This window comes from Zootermopsis nevadensis, unplaced genomic scaffold (genome assembly GCF_977971745.1).
Source record: "Zootermopsis nevadensis isolate Lab colony 2312 unplaced genomic scaffold, Znev_1.0 Znev_ptg000001l, whole genome shotgun sequence".
In the NCBI taxonomy this organism is placed as follows: Eukaryota; Metazoa; Arthropoda; class Insecta; order Blattodea; family Termopsidae; genus Zootermopsis; species Zootermopsis nevadensis.
The window spans coordinates 15,978,754-15,999,695 of NW_028259133.1; the positions used below are offsets into that span (position 1 = coordinate 15,978,754).

Consider the following 20,942-nt stretch of genomic DNA (forward strand, 5'->3'; position numbering starts at 1 on the left):
CTGCAGATGTGGCAGGCGCAGAGACGAACGCTCGGGCTTGGAAAAGCTACCAGGCAGCCGACAATAGATCAATAAAAGCACCACTGAGGAAGGGAATGCCTGCTCGCTAAGTGATTGTATTACAGTGCTTTTCATAGTCTGGGAAGTCAGAATCTCATGTGCTGTGTTCTATAACAAAAACTTGACATTTTTTTGTTTCCTTCTGTTATTTAGTATTTGCAACTGCAATAAATAGTCGAGATTGCTTATAAATGAAAGATATTCGTTATCGTTGTTGAAATTTATATAAATTTGTTTTGTTTTGTTTTGGAGGTTAAATGCAAGAAACAACAAATAGGCATTCCTCGAACTGTGTGTGTGTCCGAATCCGTTCGTTAATATTTACGTAAGTTAGTAGTAGAAACAATCAATTGCTTATAAATTACTTGTACAATTCTTTTTGATTCTGTCAGATAAGAATTAAGCATGTAGTCACCATATATCTTTTTTTATAATTTCTATTAATATGACTTTTAAACCTATTCTGCTAACAGACAATTATTAATTTTGCTATTCATCATGTTGTGATTTTTGACATTTTGTATAAGTTTTTTTTAATAATTTCCAAATCCTTCTTGAAGTTGAAATAGATATTTCACATCATTAAAATTTTTGTCAAGTTTAATTAGCCTAAGATTTCGATTAAGTTCTTCTTTTTTGGAAAATATGAAGTCTTCTGGACGTTAGATCACCATCATCTGTCAGCCCAATAAAAAGGCGGAGAAACCCCTTTACTGAAAGCGTTCTTCCACTTTATTCTTCTTGCAGAACAAACAGCCCATCAGGTAAAAGGTAAGTTGAAAAATCGACTATGTATTAATATTAACTTTAAACGTTATTTTATTTTACTAAAACACCGAACTTGTGCTTATTAACCTCATTTTTAAATCTACAAAGATACATTTGTTTGACAACATAATACATTACAGCATATTTTATGACACACTACCCAGATTGATTTACTGACTGCTGACGCCGAGGAATCTTTCCACGAAACACTAAATATTTGGTATTGTTGCCTTCACCGTGTATCTCACCGAGTTTATTTAGTGGAGATGGGATAACAATTTTATCGCTTATCTCGAGATGTCCGATATCGCTTCTGCTCATAGACAGTAGTTATAATGCTTATGACGCAATAAATTTGTTGAAAATTTTCGCCCATGCCTGAATTAAAACTGATGTGACCTAATAATAATAACACAAATAGCGTCATATCTCTGGTACAGCTCTTTATATCCAATCATTCAGTAGTTATTTAACTTATAACGAAATTTCATACTGATTTGATCCTGTAGCTTCATCACCGTTAACAGAAACCCACTAGCGAAAACACTGCCGAGACATCATCAAAGTCTGTAAACTCGCACAAATTGTTTCTCTAAGAATCAGTGTAATAGTTGTAAGATTTGAGGTTTTCACAGCGGTGAATATGAAGATCTCTGTCTTCTGGGTTGCGCTGTGTAGACTGGTCGATGTTAACCAACGTTTCAGAGGTCATACTGCCTCCGTCATCAGGGCGATGAAGGTTTCTGTCTTCTGGGTTGTTGCGCTGTGTAGTCTGGTCGATATTTACCAACGTTTCAGAGGTCATACTGCCTCTGTCATCAGGGCGATGAGTATGAAGATTTCTGTCTTCTGGGTTGCGCTGTGTAGACTGGTCGATGTTAACCAACGTTTCAGACGTCATACTGCCTCCGTCATCAGGGCGATTCAGTATGATCTCTGAAACGTTGGCAAACATCGACCAGACTACACAGTGCAACCCAAAAGACAGAAATCTTCAGTGTAATAGTTTATTTTCATGTATATATCGACGGAAGTACGCAACAAATCGTTTGGTAAGATTTGAGGTTCTCACTTGGGGGGGGGGGGGGGGGAGAGGTTATGAAGATGCTGTCTTTTGGGATGTTGTGCAGTGCAGTATGGTAGAAGTTTACCGACATTTCAGAGATGCTTGCTGCCTTCATCACTTATCGACATGATGATGGAGGCAGTAAGCACCTTTGAAATGTCGGAAAACTTCTACCATACTGCACTGCACAACATCCGTAATCAAACCAGTGAGTGACTCTAAGTCGGTTAATGCACATCGTACATTGCAGTAGCGTTATATTTTCATACAACATGTTCGAAATACCGAAAGTGACTGGAAGTTCATTATTTAGATATTCGAGTTCATCAGACATAGACAAAGGCAGGTCGACAAGGGACGTTTTCACTATCACCAAAAATGTTAATTGTGACACGTAGAAATATATAAAATATATGTCAATGAACAATATAATTGTAAACATTAAACGGCCTACTTTCATATGCAGCACACTTGAATTAGCGCTTTTAATCTTATGCCACAAATGTTGCTCTAGATTGATCTTATTCTTTCTTCATTTTCTCACTTTAATAAGGATTTATTATCCTATCAACAATAAATGAAGAACTTGTTCTTTACGCCGAATTTAAGTTAGTAAATTTTTAAAATCAACTCAGCCACACTAGTTAGGTGCAACTGTTAACAAACTAAATTAATCAAAATTTAAATTAGTTTGGCCCATATTTCTCAATGTTTTTTATACTTTAATATCTACGTCGCCATCCGACTTAGATAATTAATAAAAAATATATTTCCTACATCAGATGTCACGGTTATAACTGCAAGATTATATTTCTTAAAATGTGCAGTGGAGTTTCCTACACACGAGAAATAATAATTAGTCTATACGCCATGACTCAGATACCAGAGATCAGTTCTGAGAACGGGGTACACCAGGCGAAGGTGAGGTTGGTGTTTCAGCTGATATTATGTCACGTGGAAACGAATTAGGTACTACAATTGGTTTTTCTCACACGTGCAGTGAATGTTTTAAGAACTTGACTGCTGTAAGGAATTTGAGGTTGGTTCTACTCAAATATATCATAAAAGATCTGGGATTTTTAATTTATTGGTTTTCCTACTGAAATCATAATAAATAATAGATCTGGAGACTGGAAAATTATTTAAACAAAACCATATGTTATAAAACTTTCTGTCCGCAGAGAAAACGTCAACCCTGGTAAAATAAACCTTCCTATCCCAGTGTCTGAACCATGGAACTGTTGTGTTGAGTTGTGTGACTCCAGTTCAGGGAACGTCACACATTACTCGCGTCGCTCCAAGCTCCCACTGCAGTCTCACCGTCACTCGCCCCTCCAAAACGACTGCCCACAGTAACGGCGCCTTTACTTCTATGCAACTTATCGAGCTTCCATGTCATTTGGTTGGCCTATAGAGTGAGGTCATATTTCCTTGAGCTGCTATATATCAACGTAACGTGACCGTGGGTCTTTCAAATAACACGCTCTCCGCTAGTTCACGATATGACTGTGTTTCTTATGCAGCTGTTATAAACTGCTTTATCGCACAAGAATGTAGATGTCCACTTAGGTTGTCTCAAAGAATCCGTATAAGTCCGAGATGTGTATAACATATCTTAACATGTTTTATGGTCGTAATTTCTTGACTCCCCGCCTAACCCACAACCTGAAGGATCACTCCTTGTCGGCTGTCCGCAAATGTTTATTCAATATAATAGAAACTACCCTCCATATCTGGAGGTCATCTTCTCTGTCAGAAACCTAACGACACGTCATGTAAAGTAAGTAAAGCTGTCCCACTATACGCCATGTAGGCGCTTGGGGGGAGTGGAGGTATAGCTCGTACTCATTCTTAACCTCGGCACTAGATGGGGGTGAGTGGTCAGCATCACGCCCCGGCCGGCTTTACCCCCGGTAAAGGACCCCGGTACCCATTGGATAGGAGTCTGGGTGGGCCCCAGAGCCGGTCTGGACGCAGAGGCTAGAGGAAAAATCCTCTGCCCCCGTCAGGGATCGAACCCCGGTCGCCCAGTCCGTAGCCAGTCACTATACCTACTGAGCTACGCCGGCTCGCCGGCTCTCATGACACGTCATGTAGTGGTAGAAAATGACTTAATTAACACAGTCAAATTCAAATTATTATTTGTAGTTGTTACATAATTGTATCATTATCACCTTTTTTAAAGATCTTATTATACGGAAATTGTGCTTACGTCAAACTTGTCAGATATAATCTCACATTTTCGCATCGTTACCGTGTTTGTAATTTTTTACTTACAAATAATATTTAAAATACAACCTGTAAATATGTTAATGACCTGTTTCCATATACAAATTTGCGTACCTGTTGATACCTTCCATGGCTCACTAGTTATCGCTGTTAAACTGAATTTTTTTTTGCACGGTTTCATGCGAAGAGGCAGTGCAACCACTCCATAAAAGCGTTCGGCAATAGACTATCTAAGGACCTAGATCCATGTTACTATTAGAGTAAAGTCAAAATGTGTCCATCCGGCTTAGATATAAAAATTTATTTAGTTAGGAAACTAAAAACGGACTGTTTGTTTTGACTCTGCTTTTTCTCTCTTGTTGTGTTTCTCCCAGGAATGATGCTGCCATAAAGAAGAGCGTAGGGAATCGGGGAAACAAGCGGAACGCCCAGAATAATGCGCTGGACAATTCCTGTTCCAGGTCGGTATCCTGATAATCTTATTACCTAACGATTCCCTGCATGTCTAACTGCTCGCACTTTCAACAGTACGTATTGCAAGGATATCACAGCATTACAAATATGTAAAATAAGTCTTCATGTTACGTTCAGTGGAGCTAGTAGAGAGTCAAAGATATTTTAAAAACTGTTTTTTGTACGCCGCATTTGTAATAATTCATTAATCAGAGTTAGGAAATGTGAAGGTTCTGTTATTTGTAATTTTAATATTCATCTAGACGTTAAAAAATGCCAAATTATTAGGGATAAAATAAATACTAAATATTGTAAAATATGAGGTTCACGTTCCAAATCTTGAAGAAAGGGGCGAGTGTAGTAGAATGAAATCTGTTGTAAAGTTGGCTACATAAAATTCATCTACACAGTCCTTCCAATTCACAAAAACCTAAAGCAAGTGGATCTTCCTTTAACAACTCCTTTCCATCAAGGAAGTTCAAGAGAGAGAAAAAACATTGGAATAAATTTATTACGTTTATTTCTTCTTAATAAGTGATGAAGTGAAGGTCACAGAAGACATGTTACAATTCTCTGAAGTCAATAGTCTATATTTGGCGTAAGAAGGACTTAGGCCTACGTGTCTTGTTAATGTCTAGTGAACGAAGTTCAAGACAAAATTATAATTAGACGGTAACTGGAAATATATCTTTTAACAAAAGTGGTAGTTGGAAACTTTATTGGTATATTAAGAAATATTAAATAAAGGTCAGGGTAATATGAAGATGTGTTCTCTATTTTACATTTCATAATAACCTCAAACAACAAGGGCTAAACTAAATAAAAAATAGCAGAATTTTAGGTTCACACGGCGGTGAGTAGGAAGATGGCTGTCTTCTGGGTTTGTAGCGTCATGTAGTCTGGTAGAGTTTACCAACGTTCCAGAGGTCCTTAATGCCTCTATCATCAGGGCGATGAGTGAGCAAGGACCTCAGTGGTAAACTTCTACCAGACTATACGGTGCAATATCCCAGTAGACAGCCGTCTATACTCGTCGTAACGAGGATCTCAAATCTCACCTAATTATCATATTTCAATGCCTACTGCAAAATACTCTTTCTGCAATCTATTCAGAACCTTCTGTTTCCGTTGAGTGTCTTTTTTCGCAGTTTCTCGTCTTCTATGCTTACAATTATTTTGGAAAGGAGTGCGTAAAAAACTCAAGAGGGAAATAATAATAAAACTAAATTCCAAATCCTCGTGGAATAAAATTTACCCTAAATTTGGGCATTGTTTCTAGCGACAATCAACTGAATTTGTGACGGGGGATGCACACGATATATAGATATTTTAGCTTAATATCGATATATTTGAATCGATACTCACTAGTCGATATATCAGATATATCTACATTCAGATACGATATGTCCCAAAACCGGCATCTTTAATTTTTATGAAATAGTTCAAGTTCTTTATTTCGTGACAAAAATAATATCACACACATTTTAGTAATGATCTGTATTTACATTTAGTATATCTGAACAGTTTCTTTTGTATGAAATTTTTAGTTTTTCGTTAAAGAACATTCTTTTCATCGATATTTTCGATATTTTAGCTGGTGTATATAGAATATCGATATTTCGTCAACGATATGCCGATAAATGGCATATTGATCATAAACAGACTGAGTACATCACTGTGACCTATGATATAATGTAGCGTGAAGGAGTAAGTTATTCTTATGTAAGAAGTGGCTCTAGTGTTGGCTAGCGTCCAGTCACAGGTTCGATTCAAGTCGTCAGTCGAGTGTGCTTCCATCTACACGGAAGCTGAAACAACCGCTAAAAATAGGAACGACAATCTAAAACGAAGTTCTGTTCCAATTTTCACCGACCATATGACACTCGTGTGCACTTCTATACAAGAACAGCTGACAGGAGCAAGTTTCGAGAACAAAGAGTTCAGCTACGTCTCTTGCTGAACGTGAAGTGAACAAGAGAAACAATAGTGAACGAAACGTGTTCGCCGAATCGGAGTAGCCTAAACACATTTTTCGAAAACGTTATCTGTGATTTGGTATGCCACACTGGCTTAGATTTTCATTTATTTCAGGTACAAATGTAGGTTAATGTCGCAAAGATTATCACGCTATATACAACAATGCCTAAGAGTAGAAAATTCTCATTGCGTTCGTTAGATATAAATATGCTTAAAATAAATGTTGCGGGTATTTAATGAGGTGTGTTTTGCAGGCTAATCGATTAAGTATTCGTAGCGACGAATCCCCGGGGATCTGCTGCCCGAGGCTTAGTTAACTCCATGTGTAAACCGACTTCTTTAAATATTTCACTGTCTCGGTGGCTCCACTGTCCCGGAAAATTTTACTGCAGTATTACAGCTTCACATATCAAATTTCCGACTTCCTTATTTGTATAGGACGAAGTAAAAGTGAAAGCATATTACTTGGATTGAAGGACAGCATTTCCAGCAGTAATGAGAAAAAAACAGCTAATCCTAAAACTAACATCGTTATCCGAGATTAAACGCATCACAAGTCCAATTTAAAATTTTCAGCTTTAAGAAATTTAAAAAATAAATAAATACAGCTATTCAGGACTACAATATTAAAATTATATTTTAAAACATGTAGCATACTTGACACTGAACACTTGCTGTTCTACATCAAAACTCAATCCATCAGAATTGTTGTCTTGTTCAAAACAGGCTAATATTAAAATAGACAGTAAATTTTTAAGGCATTAAATTATCCAAAGTACTTTGTATAACACAACATACTATGTAATAATATGTTATTAGAGCTATAACATATTATTACTAGTGTTGTTTTTATTACCCTAATTATGATAAGATCTGGGGATAACTTATGGCTTCTTTCCTTTATACGGTTATATCAAGTTGGGCAAGCCATACTAAGATAATAAATCACGAATGTTTTAATCGTTAACTATCTTTTCACAGTAAGTAGGACTTGAGAATATATTTTACCTAGAATATAATTATCTCGCCAAGTTAATACTTCCAAGGTTCAAAGCACTTTCATAGTCCCTAATTAATTCTGCTTTTTGTGCACGTGGACTATGTTTCTGTGTGCCAGTATAGTGTAAGTAGTCTTTTCCTCTGACACTTCGAAGATCCTAATGCTTTTACATTCAAGGCAAAGTAACTACAGTGTATCCAGTATATGTACAGTGCGGAAATAAACATAGACGAGAAACAAGGGCATGCGCGGTTCACAATCACACAACGGCAAGCTGCATTACGTGCAAAATTCGATGTGTCCAGCCAGACAAGCGTTGTTAATAAGCTAGATGAGTTTAGCGCTCGACGCGAGCGCCTGGTCGGAGCTGACATTTAATGTGACATTTCCTGCTGTGCTCCAATCTATGGAGTACCACTGAACCACGAGAGTAAGACAGAAGACTTTTACTTTTTCGTTTTTAAAAGTGTTAGGTGGGCTAACATGGTTACCATGGTAGCTTCCAATAGTCGTAATTTTCGCACTTGGTTCAAACTTGATACTGGAGGGGCACCAATGCACCAAATTTATGATGCAATGAGTCTCACTTTCCTTATTAAATACGTAGAATAGGATAAAAATGCAGATAGGGCGATATTTATGCCGTCCGTCAGATACTTACTATCAGCTCTCTAAATGTAGCTAATACGTATTTTAGCAGAATGACAGGGGGCAAAAATAAGTCTCTTGAGTCTATTTAGGTTTAGCTGACAAAGACAGAAATGGGCGAAAAGAAACACCTCTCCAGTAATAAAATTCAGTTTAGATATACTCGATTAAAATAGTATGATTTTTTTTAAATCGTGATAATGGTCTAGAGAAACATCGTATTATTGTGATTAGATTTTCAACGTGTACTTAAGTTTCCGAATGCTTTTATTGCAGACAGAAACCTATTTTCCACACAGGCAATCAAGAGTAGAGCAGTAATGGTAGTTTCTTTGCATGCTGTGAAATAAATTCCATGTTGTTTATTATTTTGTGTAAAATTCGTATATCTCACCAGATGTGTTTTATACAATGTACTTATTTCTTGGTTATCATAAGCCGTTTTCACGAAATAAAAAAGTTGTAGTTTAGATTTATGTAAAGTAGATAATATAATATAAGCGGCCAATACGGAACAAGTTACATTCGACGGACAACTTACAACTTTGACTTTCCGTATTAAATTTAATCTAAATGCGTTATGTGATTTCCGAAATAAAGTTTGCGGTCAGACAGGCCGACGGACGTAACCTGATCATTATTTCACTTAATAACATTTTCATTTAAGTAAATTAAAATCCGATGATCAGCAACAGAACACATAGACAGGCAGACGGAAAGACAGATCGATGGCTACCGTATTCTTTTTTCCCATAACATAAAATAACGTGCTCAAATCTAATCGATGAAGGAAGCCATCTAGTTAATTACATACTTGTACAGTCGTAAGCGACAGATAGACCTTCAATAGTTATTAAATTCGCACAAATCTTACTTGACCTAGGCTCAAGTGTAACGTTCGAATTTCGGAGTGTTATTTTTAATTGGACGTACAAGAGGGCAGTGCTAGAAGCTGGCGCTGTACCATCAAAATGACGTAATTCTTGTCTGCATGCTCAGTTGTCTTCCTTAGTGCGGAAAAAGTGGACGTCTGTGGTTCCAGTAGTGAAATTACATGTGACAAATGACTGATCTCACAAGCAGGAGAAAGTCATCACAAACAATTCATAACCGAGATGTCAAACACGAAATAGAACTGTACACACTTCATACGTTCTCTTTATTATCGATATGGTGCCACGAATACAAAGAATTCTTTTCGATTGTTTCTTTGTGTCATATGAAAGTACCAGCTGATTTAGTTTTTACTCTGAATACCATCGATAACTATTTTAAGATCAAATGTCGCGTTTCTATCATTGTCAAAACAGCCAGTGTCACAGTGCAAGAATTTGTTTAAAGTTGAATTTAGTTTGTTATAATGAAATCAAAGAATGATTTTGTTACTGTAAACATTAATAAAAATCATGAAATATGTAAGCTCGTAAAAGAGATATATAGATGGATATTCGGTATCCATATTCCTCAGCATAAATAATAAATTAAAATAATTTATTCTTCACAAATCGGGAAATACATTATCCTACAACGTATAAATTATACAAGTTATGCTGTGTTGCATAAAAATAAGCAATTCGAAGCAAAAATGGGATGAAATAACAGGAAACGTTGATACTTTAAGTAACGTAACAACGAAATAACCATTTACAATATAACGTCTGTGAAAATCAGTTTCTCCTCCTTCATGATATAATATAGGCCTACCGTAAACGTCTATTACTAAAGAGTCTGAAAACAATAATGAAAATAAGGTCTTTCTGATGAGATTGAAGCTGCGTGAAAAGGGCATCGAGTGATTCGATTTTAGAGAGCAATATTGAATGTTTTTACGCGGCTATTATTGGAGCGGTGTCAGTTCGTAGTGTGGAGGCGCTTTAAACTACCGCCATAATCTTATTACGAAAAATAAAGCAACGCTTTAGCCTTGCAGGAAGTGATTTATTCGGTCACGTCATTAAACATCCTAATCCGAAGAAGTCTATTAGTTAATAAAAGTAAATGTTACATTTTACTTTTCACAACTGTTACATGTTATAACACACCACATTGTAGTAACATAATTCATATTGGCACCTCGCAACATGTTCAATTTCTGGGGGAAGAATATGTCTAAAATGGTTTAAAATTACATAAGGGCCAGATTAATTATGTTACACAAACATTAACTGTATCTTCTTTTACTTCTGTCCTATGCAAACACTGTCTACAATTTTAACATGAAATTAAACTATTTTTTATGATATACTGTCAAGTTTCAGGTCAACTGATTTGTTACAGAGAGAAATGGTTAATGAACGATACTTGATAAAAACACGAAATATTATGAAATACAAACAGGTTTCTATTTTGTGAAATCACGTGGCCATATAGTGCAATATTGTTACTGTGTGTTTGTTATGAGTCCTGGAAGACTGAAACACTTTCTTGTGCTGCGGTGTTTTGTTACTCATCGTGTGTTCAGTGTTCTACATACTCTTACGTATAGCCTATATGTTTTGCTGGACCACTCTAGGTAAGAAGAATTTCAGAATGCAATTATTGCTTAACTGTATTATCAGATATTTCAACTAATTACTTCATCTTGTGTGTGTATATAGAACTGTAAGTTTTAAACTTTATTTAAAAGTCTTTAAGCACTATACTCCTCCAACCTATTTGGCGCTTTCAAAGAAATGTTAAGAACTTATTGGGTGGTAAGTCTTGTTAATAGACCCTTTTATCGGGTTGCAACCAAATTTTCATCTCTGCACTTGTTTCCAGATTCAAATATGATTAGCATATCATATAATCATATAACTGTAACTAAAACGCTAAAATGTGCGTGCAGATTTTTCATTCTTTTGCTAATCGTACTTTTCAAATTAAAACAGACAGGAAATACTCTAAAAAAGGGATGGCAACAATAAGTGTCGTTGATATGTCATGGCGATTTCAATTTTTGAAATTATGAATAATCTTGAATCTTGGAACTTCAATTTTGGGTTTAAAGCCATTTGGTAACACAGTTACTCACGAGAAGGATTCTTTATTTTTATGTGACACTGAAGGATGTATCAAGACAAAGTTACTTTCGCACTCAGTTTTGAAAATAACGCTTAAGGTCAAAGTTCGATAGTTTCTGGCGATGGTGCGACACACTGTGTTAAACTCTTCTTATTGACTTTGTCCATCATAAAGATAACATCAAATAATATTTCAGAAATTGGTTCTACTTCCGCCATCTGGTAAAAGGAGGATGGGGGTCTCGTGGACCAGGTTTGAGACTGGCTTAGCCAGGAGGCCTAACAGGCAGATTTACCTCTCCTTTTTCCTGAAGACAAAAGGAGAACCAACTCCCGAATCGCAGTAATTTTATAACATCTAGACGATGAACAAAGCCCAAAAGAACAATTTAACACATATGGCGTTTTTACTTCGAGTATCGATATCAATACATAATCCAGATAACCCTAAAAAATATGTGTGAAAATTAAATTTTGTTACATGTCACAAGAGGTTCATCGTATTAAAATAATGTAAACTTAGGTTACTAACTCAAAAATACCTATACGACCTACTTAATTTCTAAAAATATTTAAATAGACCAGTTTCTAAAGAGACTGCGGGACTTTCGTATTCGTTCCAACTGCAGCTCGATTAGTGTATACAGTATGTTCAAAATAAAGTATCAAATTTCGCCAAGGGCACATATGAAATTGAGCGACAAGATTTAATAGGTTCAGATGTGTTTCATAAGAAAGCAAATGTTTATTTGTGGTTTCCTCTGTTTGGCGAATGCACAGGGCAGGTTTATAAACAAATTCCGATGATTTTCTTTTGCAGTAATCTGACATCTAACGTCTGTCATCTGCGCCACTAAATTCAACGATTTCTCAGACAGATGCGTAATGCGTGTGGTCTAAATAAATGTCTTCACAGTTGTATACTTTAATAATACGGAGAGATATTCTGACATTCTGATATTACATTTTTAATGCAACAGTGATGGTTTCTTTATTGGATAAGTAGGTAAGTTTCCAAGTCATGAAATGTAGGAACAGCGTGACAATTTTGGCGTGTTAGCCAGAACAGTGTGGGAATTCGAGTCTTGGGATTCATCACCCAGTCACTTCACGCACAGAAACGCATGGTGGATTTCACACAATGTACCCGTTATAGCCGTGCAGCCGACATGTGAATAGCTCCTCCAACATACAGTGTCATATCCTTTCAGACTTTCTGGAGCTGTTACATGCACACTGATCTGTTTCAATAAACACGCCATTGGAACGCGCCTAAAATCCCCCGACATCTTATCGTGTAACTTGCAGTTGTTTGTGACACTTCTAGTGGTGAGTGAGCACAGTGGCCAGATCGGAGTATAGAATTACACCCTCAATGCTAGATTACCTGGGTTCCATTCCCAAAAGGAACACGAATTTTTGTCTTAGCCAACGCTTCCAAACCACCTCTCCGATGGGAATGGAGTCTCTCATCGAGAGTAAAGCGGTACCAGCGTGAGGATAACCACCCACCTCCATCAAGAAGCAAAGTTAAGAAAGAACAGATGGAGCTATACTTCAACCCCCCTGTGGTGCTTAGTTAAGCACAGGAATAAATTTGCCTTTGCTTTACAGAAACTTATTAATAGTTGAGTTAATTACATTGAACCATTTCTAAAAATCTAGAGACAAATATAGAGGCCTAAGTCTATAACTAGAACTAGTTTAAAATTTCGCCTCTCCCTTTAAAAAAGGCTGCCAGAACAAAGTAAACTAAGTGTACAGTTTTACGCATAGGTAGGGACGAAGTAAATCATGAAGACCCTCACAGAGTGACTAAGTCAAGAAGATTGCACCCGAAATTCTGACGGAAGAAATCACCACTTCAGAAACGTATGAGATTTGTAGAAGGAAAATATTGATATCCATTACAGAACTACAGAAGGACGATATAAGCTGGAATGTGCTCAGGACACTGCCTAACTGAAGGACTTTCTGACGGCAATAAACCTCAGGAAGAATAACGAAGTTCGAAATTAAAAGGAATAGGTTAAGTACCACATGCAAACCAAGTGTAAAATGACATGAGTCAGCGAGATTTTCAGTCTTACATACTTTAACTAGTATTTAAAATTTCGAATAAAGAAAAATCTCTTTGTATTATATCGTCTATACTTGTTAATAGGATTAGGCATAAAAGAATGTAATCTAATTTAAAAACCGTAAAACTCTGACAGTGCTATTGTTCATGTTATCAGTTATCAATATCCAGACTGATAGCTCCAGAAATTAAGATCACTTCCTCACTCTACATGAACCCACAACTGTCTCGGAAATACCCGGGCGTCTGGTTAACCTGCACATAGCAATAAATTCTGTTGTTGACGAATCTAAAAACAGACATGTCTACCTACACACTGAATGGTTTAAACTATTTACATTCCGTTTCGTAAAACATATAGCACGTCCAGAAATGTTTCGAATACGCTAAAGATGCTAATTTCAGTGACAGTGGCAGTCTAAAGCTCTCCTGTACATGACTGCGAGTTCGAACCCCGCGGATACTTCCCCATGTTTTCCTTTGCAGTCCTCGTAGGTAGAGGAATTGCAGTTGGCCGATCTTCCACCGAATGTAGGCTTAGACAGACAAATACAGAAAGAACCTCTGAAATTGTAAAAGAGAACTGACTAAAAGAACGTTGTAGATTTAATGAGATTTATATCTCTTTGAGATTTCAGCTTCTCACGGTGAAGATTATGAAAATAACTGTCTCATGGCATGTTGCGCCTGATAATGGAGGCATTAAGCAACAATGAAATGCCGGCCAGTTTCTACAAGACTATACGGAACAATGCCAGAAGGCAGTCATCTTCAAATGGTTTCTTGTACCAAGAACCAGGAGTCGGTTTTAAACAGTGCAATCAATTCCAGTTTGAGTTTCGTGTTAAACAAGATTTTACTGCATCTATATACCACCCACAACACTGCGCAGAAATATATTTCTGACCTTAAACCGAACCGGCTGTGAATCTCTCTCCCGTTACGAGACAGCTCCTGGCATACAAAGGAATCGACTTCTAGCGACCTCTAGTGTAATAACCGGAAGCTCTAACAGTCGTTCCGAAGTTAAAATGCGTTAACCGTTCCTCGTAAAATTGGCAAGAAAATAAAGAGAACAAGGTCGCTTATCGATTTCACGATAATTTTTCATAATTCAAACTTTAAGGACCATGCATAAACATAAATGCCAGCTTCAGCAAGCATTAATAAGGACAATTGACTGACCTTTCATTGCTGTCTCCTGGTATTCATCTGAATGTACTACTCTGAACCACCACACAGAATGTCCATTCATTGCACACTTGACCTACTAACATTACACTATCACAGTTGTATTTTAATTGATCACTTTCCTGAAGAAGCCACTGTACAGCTAACAGGCAACTTTTTAAATACATTTCACACGTATTGATACAGTGAACTTGTCTGAACCAAATTTCGATCACAACACAGTCTATTTTACGTAGTTCGTGGGTTTTTTCTCAACCTGGGATAATCATTTAAAATATGACACGACCGCTTTCTTTCGTAAATAGCCAAGCTCAACCGAATCGAAAGCGCTCCTGATTTCGGTTAAATCATCGTTTTACAACCATTAACCCTGAATTAGCTTTCCCGTACTTTTTCTCTGCACCTTTATTGAAATTCAGTAGTTTGTATTAGCTACAATGGATTCTTCCAAACACTCTACCAATTCACTAATCATTCGATAGTTTATAATCTGATGTGTTAATGCCGTTAAATCAACGAATAAACATAATTGTTTCGTATAACTCAACATTAAATGGTCTACCCTCCACAAAATCACCACAGCAAGAATTGCCAAATCGCAGTGCCAGTCGATATCCGCAACCGTGCAATACAAGGCTGCTCTGTAAAACTATGAATGAATGTTTATCTCAAAACTTTTAGCAATAGAAGGCAAACCTTTCACTGACAAAATGAAGTTTATCATAGCAGTTCTTTATCTTATAACTGAACACGTAGATTTACGTACTTCACGGATGGTAACACTATATTTAGGTAAATCTGCCTACGTCAAATGATTCACATTTCGATGAAGAGGTTTTAGTCTATACAAATAAATACGTATGTGATTATAATTTATTTTCTCGGAATACAAATTTCTAAGTTGAGTTGGAATATTAATTCAATCTGAATCGTCACCTAAAGTTGAAACGATTGTAAATTTACAGTTCAAACATCGAACTGAAGCACATACGACTACTATTTAGTGAAGCAGCCGTCTAACTGGTATGTAACCTAATACACATCATCGATCAATAAAACCGGAAATTCGCTTAATATCGATAATGTTAAACTACGTCACCTCAAAATACGATAGAACACCTGGTCCTTATCACAGACTTCCCTGTATCGATATGCCATTGATTGATTAATCTATAAAGTTAAAACCTCCATATATTTTTCTTCTACCACTGTTTCCATTTTATACACGTCGATGGTTGAAAAGCTGTCCTCACTTCATGACTTCTTGCCAGGTCTTCCCTGTCTTGATTTTCTAATAACTGGCTGAACCATCTCTTCACTTTAAATTTTATCCTAATAGACTTCTCAGTATAAAACCTGTATAGGTAGACACTAACCAAGAAATGCACATAATGCTGTGCTCTGAAAGAACCTTACAATCTTCAGGACTGATATGGCTGTAATCAGCTATTTTCATTTTAGTACCTAATTCATATATTCTACAAATCTCCTATATTCTTCAGTTTATTATAGTACATTATCCTCTGTTTTTCCATTCCTTTAAATTTGGTATTTTTGTGGTATTTTTGTTCTGTTCGCAGTTTTTCTGCTAGCATCTATCTCGTACACAACTGGGGAATGTTTCCCCCGTAAGTACCACTCCTCAACTAAATGTTTACCCTCCTGTTTGGTGAGCTTGCTTCTTCATTGCCATATGTTGAATACTAAATTTAGTTTAATCTCAAGCTTCCTATTCCTACTGTTGCATATAATTATTTGTAAATTCACTATAATAAATTGCCTACTTTTAACTCTGTATTTAATTTCTCAACTCAGTTTTAACATGACACTAATCATAGATCTTGTACTAAAATACTACTAAAGTAGAGTTGCCCCACTACATGCCATGGGAGTGTTTGGGGGGAGAGGTGTTATAGCTCCTACTCATTCTTGGCCTCAGCACTAGATGGGGGTGAGTAGTCAGCATCATGCTATGGCCACAGGTAAAAGACCCCTGGTACCTATTGAAAAGGAGTTTGTATGGGCCCCAGAGCTGGTCTGAACACAGAGGAAAAACCCTTTTCCTGTGCCAAGGATTTAATCCGTCATCCAATCTGCGGTCAGACACTGACTGAGCTATGCCAGTTCTATTGAAAGACTATTGCAACACCAAAATACAGTATCAGAATTTACATACTCTACACACAGAACTAATTATTGAATTAACTCATTAGCTACATGTTACAGAGTCAACTGTTACACAGAAGATAAAAAAATTCCATTTCTTATGGAACACAGTTCTTAATCACCTTTAGCTGGCTGAATCCATTAATCTTCATAACATACTTCTCTAGTGTTAGCCTTAAATAAAGTGTTTAAACTTTTTAGTGCAGACCTCCAATCTTTCCTGCAAGCCACACCATAAAATACTGGGATACTGGATAATGGGAACGACCCGATCCTCAAGTGCCTGAGCACTGCGGGTCCCAACTTTTCGTTGGCTTCACCTATAGATATTTGGTAGGACTCCTTGGACGAGGGATCGGTCCATCGCAAGGCATCTACCCATACACAGGACAGAACAACACAGAAAAACGTGGACAAACATCCATGGCTTGAGTTGGATTCGAACCCACGGTCCCAGCGACCAAGCGGCATGAGGCCCATGCCTCAGATCGCGCGGCCACTGCGGACCCCTACACCATAAAATAGTACCATAATACTTCCATGTTTTTATTTACTTATTCTTCATTTATTTAACAATGCCAACAATACCCCACATCAAATGACAGGAATAATGAATAGAAAGAAACAGTCACGACCTACCTTAAGGTACTATCCCCGCATTTGCCGGGAAGGCCAAATCTCAGACAGCATAGCTAGTCTCTGGGTATATATTTACACCTGGGAGCTACTGGGTATGAAGCAGGAGTGCTAACTACTCACCAGTGATGTTTAGTTTTATGTTTTTATTATTATCAATTTATATGACAGATACATTACACAAAACCAAATGTGCAGCCCAAGCGTAACAATGAAGACAAAAACCATTAGTGTTCTACACAGCAGCAACATGGGTTGTCTTTGTTATCAAACTTCTTAACACAGAAAAGTCACCAAAGAAGTGCACATAATAAACTTTATTGGTACATTACTCATTATTTAAGGAAACTGAGCCATCTGTTTTCATGTAAAACTGTTACATTGTGGATAAGTTTTGTGTTTTATGACAATATTAAATGTGGGCTGCTACATTCAACAGCATTAGTGTTTTATGAAGGGAAACCTGCAATATGTTCTAGGATCACTTTCATCTCCCATCATTCAGTTCTTTGGTATTCTTCTCACCCAAATTTCAAAGAAATTAGCATAAAATATGTGATTAATAACAGTGTAGCTGTATTTATACTAATTTGTATTTTGAGATGATGGCAGGAGTGAATTTCACAAAGATCTGTGACGACATAAAAGTTAACACCATTTTAACCAAATTTTCTAACACCCCCAACTCTCCAGCCCACAAAAATGAAATGTGAATACATTTTGTATACTGCCGTGGCAGTTACTCATGTCATATCTTGATGCCAGGATGGTGGACACTGGTGTCTGCTGTAATGCTGCACATCCATTAGTAGTATACAACTTTCAAGGCACAGAGAAACTGTGTAAACCACGAAATGGAGAAATAATTAATCCCATCAGAGCAAAAGTGTTCCTTATGGCAGTAAGGGAAATGACATGTTAATAAGATTAATGTGTTTGAGATTAAGCTTACAAGTTGGAGTTGAGATCCTGTAACAAGTCTTAATGCTTGTTTGTTATGTAAAAACTCTGTAATACCAGACTTAATCCCTATTAAGACAAGGTACGCTGGAGCTAAACAAGTTTCTGCCATCAATAGCACAAACTCATTCTGTTAGAAGATAGAACAGTACTTTCTGCTTGACGTTAAAGTCTTTATTCCAGTTTTATTTCTCATAGCCTAGTAAGACAAATTTGATGCAAAATGCAGACAAGTTATATTTATTCTGTATCCTCACCATAACATAACACTGCACTATCAGGACAAAATACACACACACACCATAAAAATTAAGCTGCCCACCTGCCTCACTATACAAAAATTGATATTAAGAATCTTCACCTTTTATGACCTTCGGCTTATTGTGAAAGATCTATATTGACTACCAAGCAGATAATAAAGTAGTTATACCATCTATACATTTCAAGATCAAGCAGATATGGCGAGCTCCAGCATATCTTTTCCAATATATTTAATTGTGAACGTATGTAGACTGAAATGTGTGTTGTCTTTCCCACTTGATCATCACCAACTGCAGTGATAATCCTAGCAGCTGTGTCACTAACTGAAGAGGAATGCCAGAGTGAGTAGAATGTGTACATTAATACTAACATAGATGTAGTTAACAGATTACTAATAAATGATTTCTTTTTTAACCTGAGGAATTCAAGATATTTTAAAATATATTAGAAAGATAATTAACTTATATTTAATAACATTATGCTGTAAAATGGTAAAAATAATTAAATAACAGAATTGTAAATAGTATTTTAATTAAGATTTTATCTAATATCTTTTATGATGTGCCTGTAAAAAACTCATTTTAAAGAAAAGAGAAATTAATGGAGCAGACTTGCAAATACTATATGGCTTCCTACATATTTACACGCTTCTGACACTTCCCGTCCACGGTCCGGCAACAGACTAGCATCAGCTGAGAACTACCAGTTCATCCCAATATAACTAAAAAGTTCTAAATTAAGGCAATGAAAGCAACTTAGCTGGATTATATGATGAGCTAAAAATGTCCAGTAAACACAATCTCTATATTTCTTAAACAGTCTAGAATGATTCAGATTGAATGTTATCAACTTCTCTTTTGCCTCCTAGTGATTAATGCTGCAATACTTTTAAAGGAGAACATTTCATAGTAAACTTGGAGTAATAATTTCAAGAATGAGACACTAATAACTTAGAAAGTAGATAAAATATGAACCAGACTAGAATTTTCACAATAATCATTGAGGCCCACTGCACAACAAGCTTCAAAGCAATCAGCAGCAAAAGCAATACTATTGCTTGAACTTTGAACATGTAACAATTGAAAATGTAAAATCTATAGGTCCATTATGACAATAGTGTATAATTAGATACGAGTCATATAATGATTTGAATTATTAAACAAATTCCAAATTTTTTAAGTTGACTTGTTTCAAGAAAAACTGAATAAAGCAAAACAAATTATACGTAGGATTACTTACTGTAATGACATGCATTGTCTAACTGGGTTATTAAACATGCAGTGAACACACCTCTGTGTCACTTTCACACAAGCTTGTATAAATATATGAACTAACATGATGTCCTTAGCTCGGTCCATATACTGCTACGAATGTGACAGTTGGACGGATATTCGCTGCAAGGATCCTTTCAACTACACAGCCCTGCCACGTGATCAACCACCACTGATGACATGCAATGGCTGTTGTGTGAAAATGGTCCGAAATGCAAGATCACGTGAGTACATTGTTTACTTTTACTTCTCAATCCCACATGCAATGACTATTCCATTATATTCTGAATGATAAATAATACAAATGAAAATTAATACAATTTATGGTTGTTCTTTGGTTCATTTAAATTTAAATATAAATTTCAAAATAAATCTTATTATTCTGAACTCTATATCAGGCATGATAGTAAACTTGGAAATGAAGATGTAGTTTTTTGCAACTAACTACTTAGAAACATCATCTTCAGTCTCTGTAAGTTTCATCACAGCTCATACAAACAGCCATAATTGTACAGAGAGTATTCTTTAAAAACAATGAAAGAATAAAAAACAAGGCACTAAAAAAATATCTGAGAATATACTGTAATTTGGCATGCAGATTCTTCAATTTAGAACAGCAGACCCACATATGCAAAGAAGGGTACTTTCTCTGACCACTCCAGACTGGTCCAGATTTACTCTCATGCTTTGCACATAGCAATGTATTGTGCATGACTGCATTAATTGAATGAGCACAGAATTTCAGGTTCATTAATTTTTTGTTGTTGAATATTTACTCTGTGAACATTCATAAGTGACTTAACTGTGCTGTGTTTTTAAATTTTCTCTTACTCTTTGTGTGTCATTTTTTCTTGATGCCATTGCTGTCTGATTGCCACTATCTCCAAACCTTTCAGAAAACAAATATAGAATGTGCAGAAAGTATATTTTTTGCCATTCTTACCTTTATTCAATCTGTTTTCTCCTTTCTAAATCAAACATGTTGCTGTATCACCACCATGGCATCTTATAATCAACATGGTTTCCACGTGTTATGATGATGGCTGCCTTCTTGTCACGGATGATTCTACAAAATCAAACAAAAATATCAAAACTTTTAAATTAAAAACTGAATTGTGTATTGACGAAACAATTACATTGAAAACAAAACAAATTCAATTTTATTACAATTGTA

The 20,942-nt window shown here is 36.3% G+C and overlaps 1 protein-coding gene and 1 long non-coding RNA gene across 21 annotated transcripts in view; one reads left to right on the forward strand and one right to left on the reverse strand.

Moving 5' to 3' along the window:
- The window catches only part of qvr (glycosylphosphatidylinositol-anchored protein quiver), a 27,028-nt gene continuing 6,086 nt past the window's right edge, over positions 1-20,942 (forward strand). The window contains exons 1-5 of one of the 17 annotated variants that reach the window (XM_087344322.1): positions 1-385; positions 808-831; positions 4,498-4,584; positions 18,794-18,838; positions 19,846-19,992. In XM_087344322.1, the coding sequence (XP_087200448.1) occupies positions 4,560-4,584; positions 18,794-18,838; positions 19,846-19,992 (217 nt within the window). In that variant the 5' untranslated portion in view covers positions 1-385; positions 808-831; positions 4,498-4,559. Of the gene's footprint in view, positions 386-561; positions 832-4,497; positions 4,585-6,171; positions 6,668-6,687; positions 10,714-16,054; positions 16,103-18,793; positions 18,839-19,845; positions 19,993-20,942 lie in introns of those variants that run through there. The other 16 variants (XM_087344296.1, XM_087344310.1, XM_022070722.2 and 13 more) reach the window with 16 other exon arrangements.
- LOC147875217 (uncharacterized) overlaps positions 17,403-20,942 on the reverse strand; it is a 15,537-nt gene continuing 11,997 nt past the window's right edge. For 2 of the 4 annotated variants that reach the window (XR_015533945.1, XR_015533953.1), the window contains exon 3: positions 17,403-20,834. This is a non-coding gene — a long non-coding RNA (uncharacterized LOC147875217). The remainder of the gene's footprint in view (positions 20,835-20,942) is intronic. The other 2 variants (XR_015533951.1, XR_015533947.1) reach the window with 2 other exon arrangements.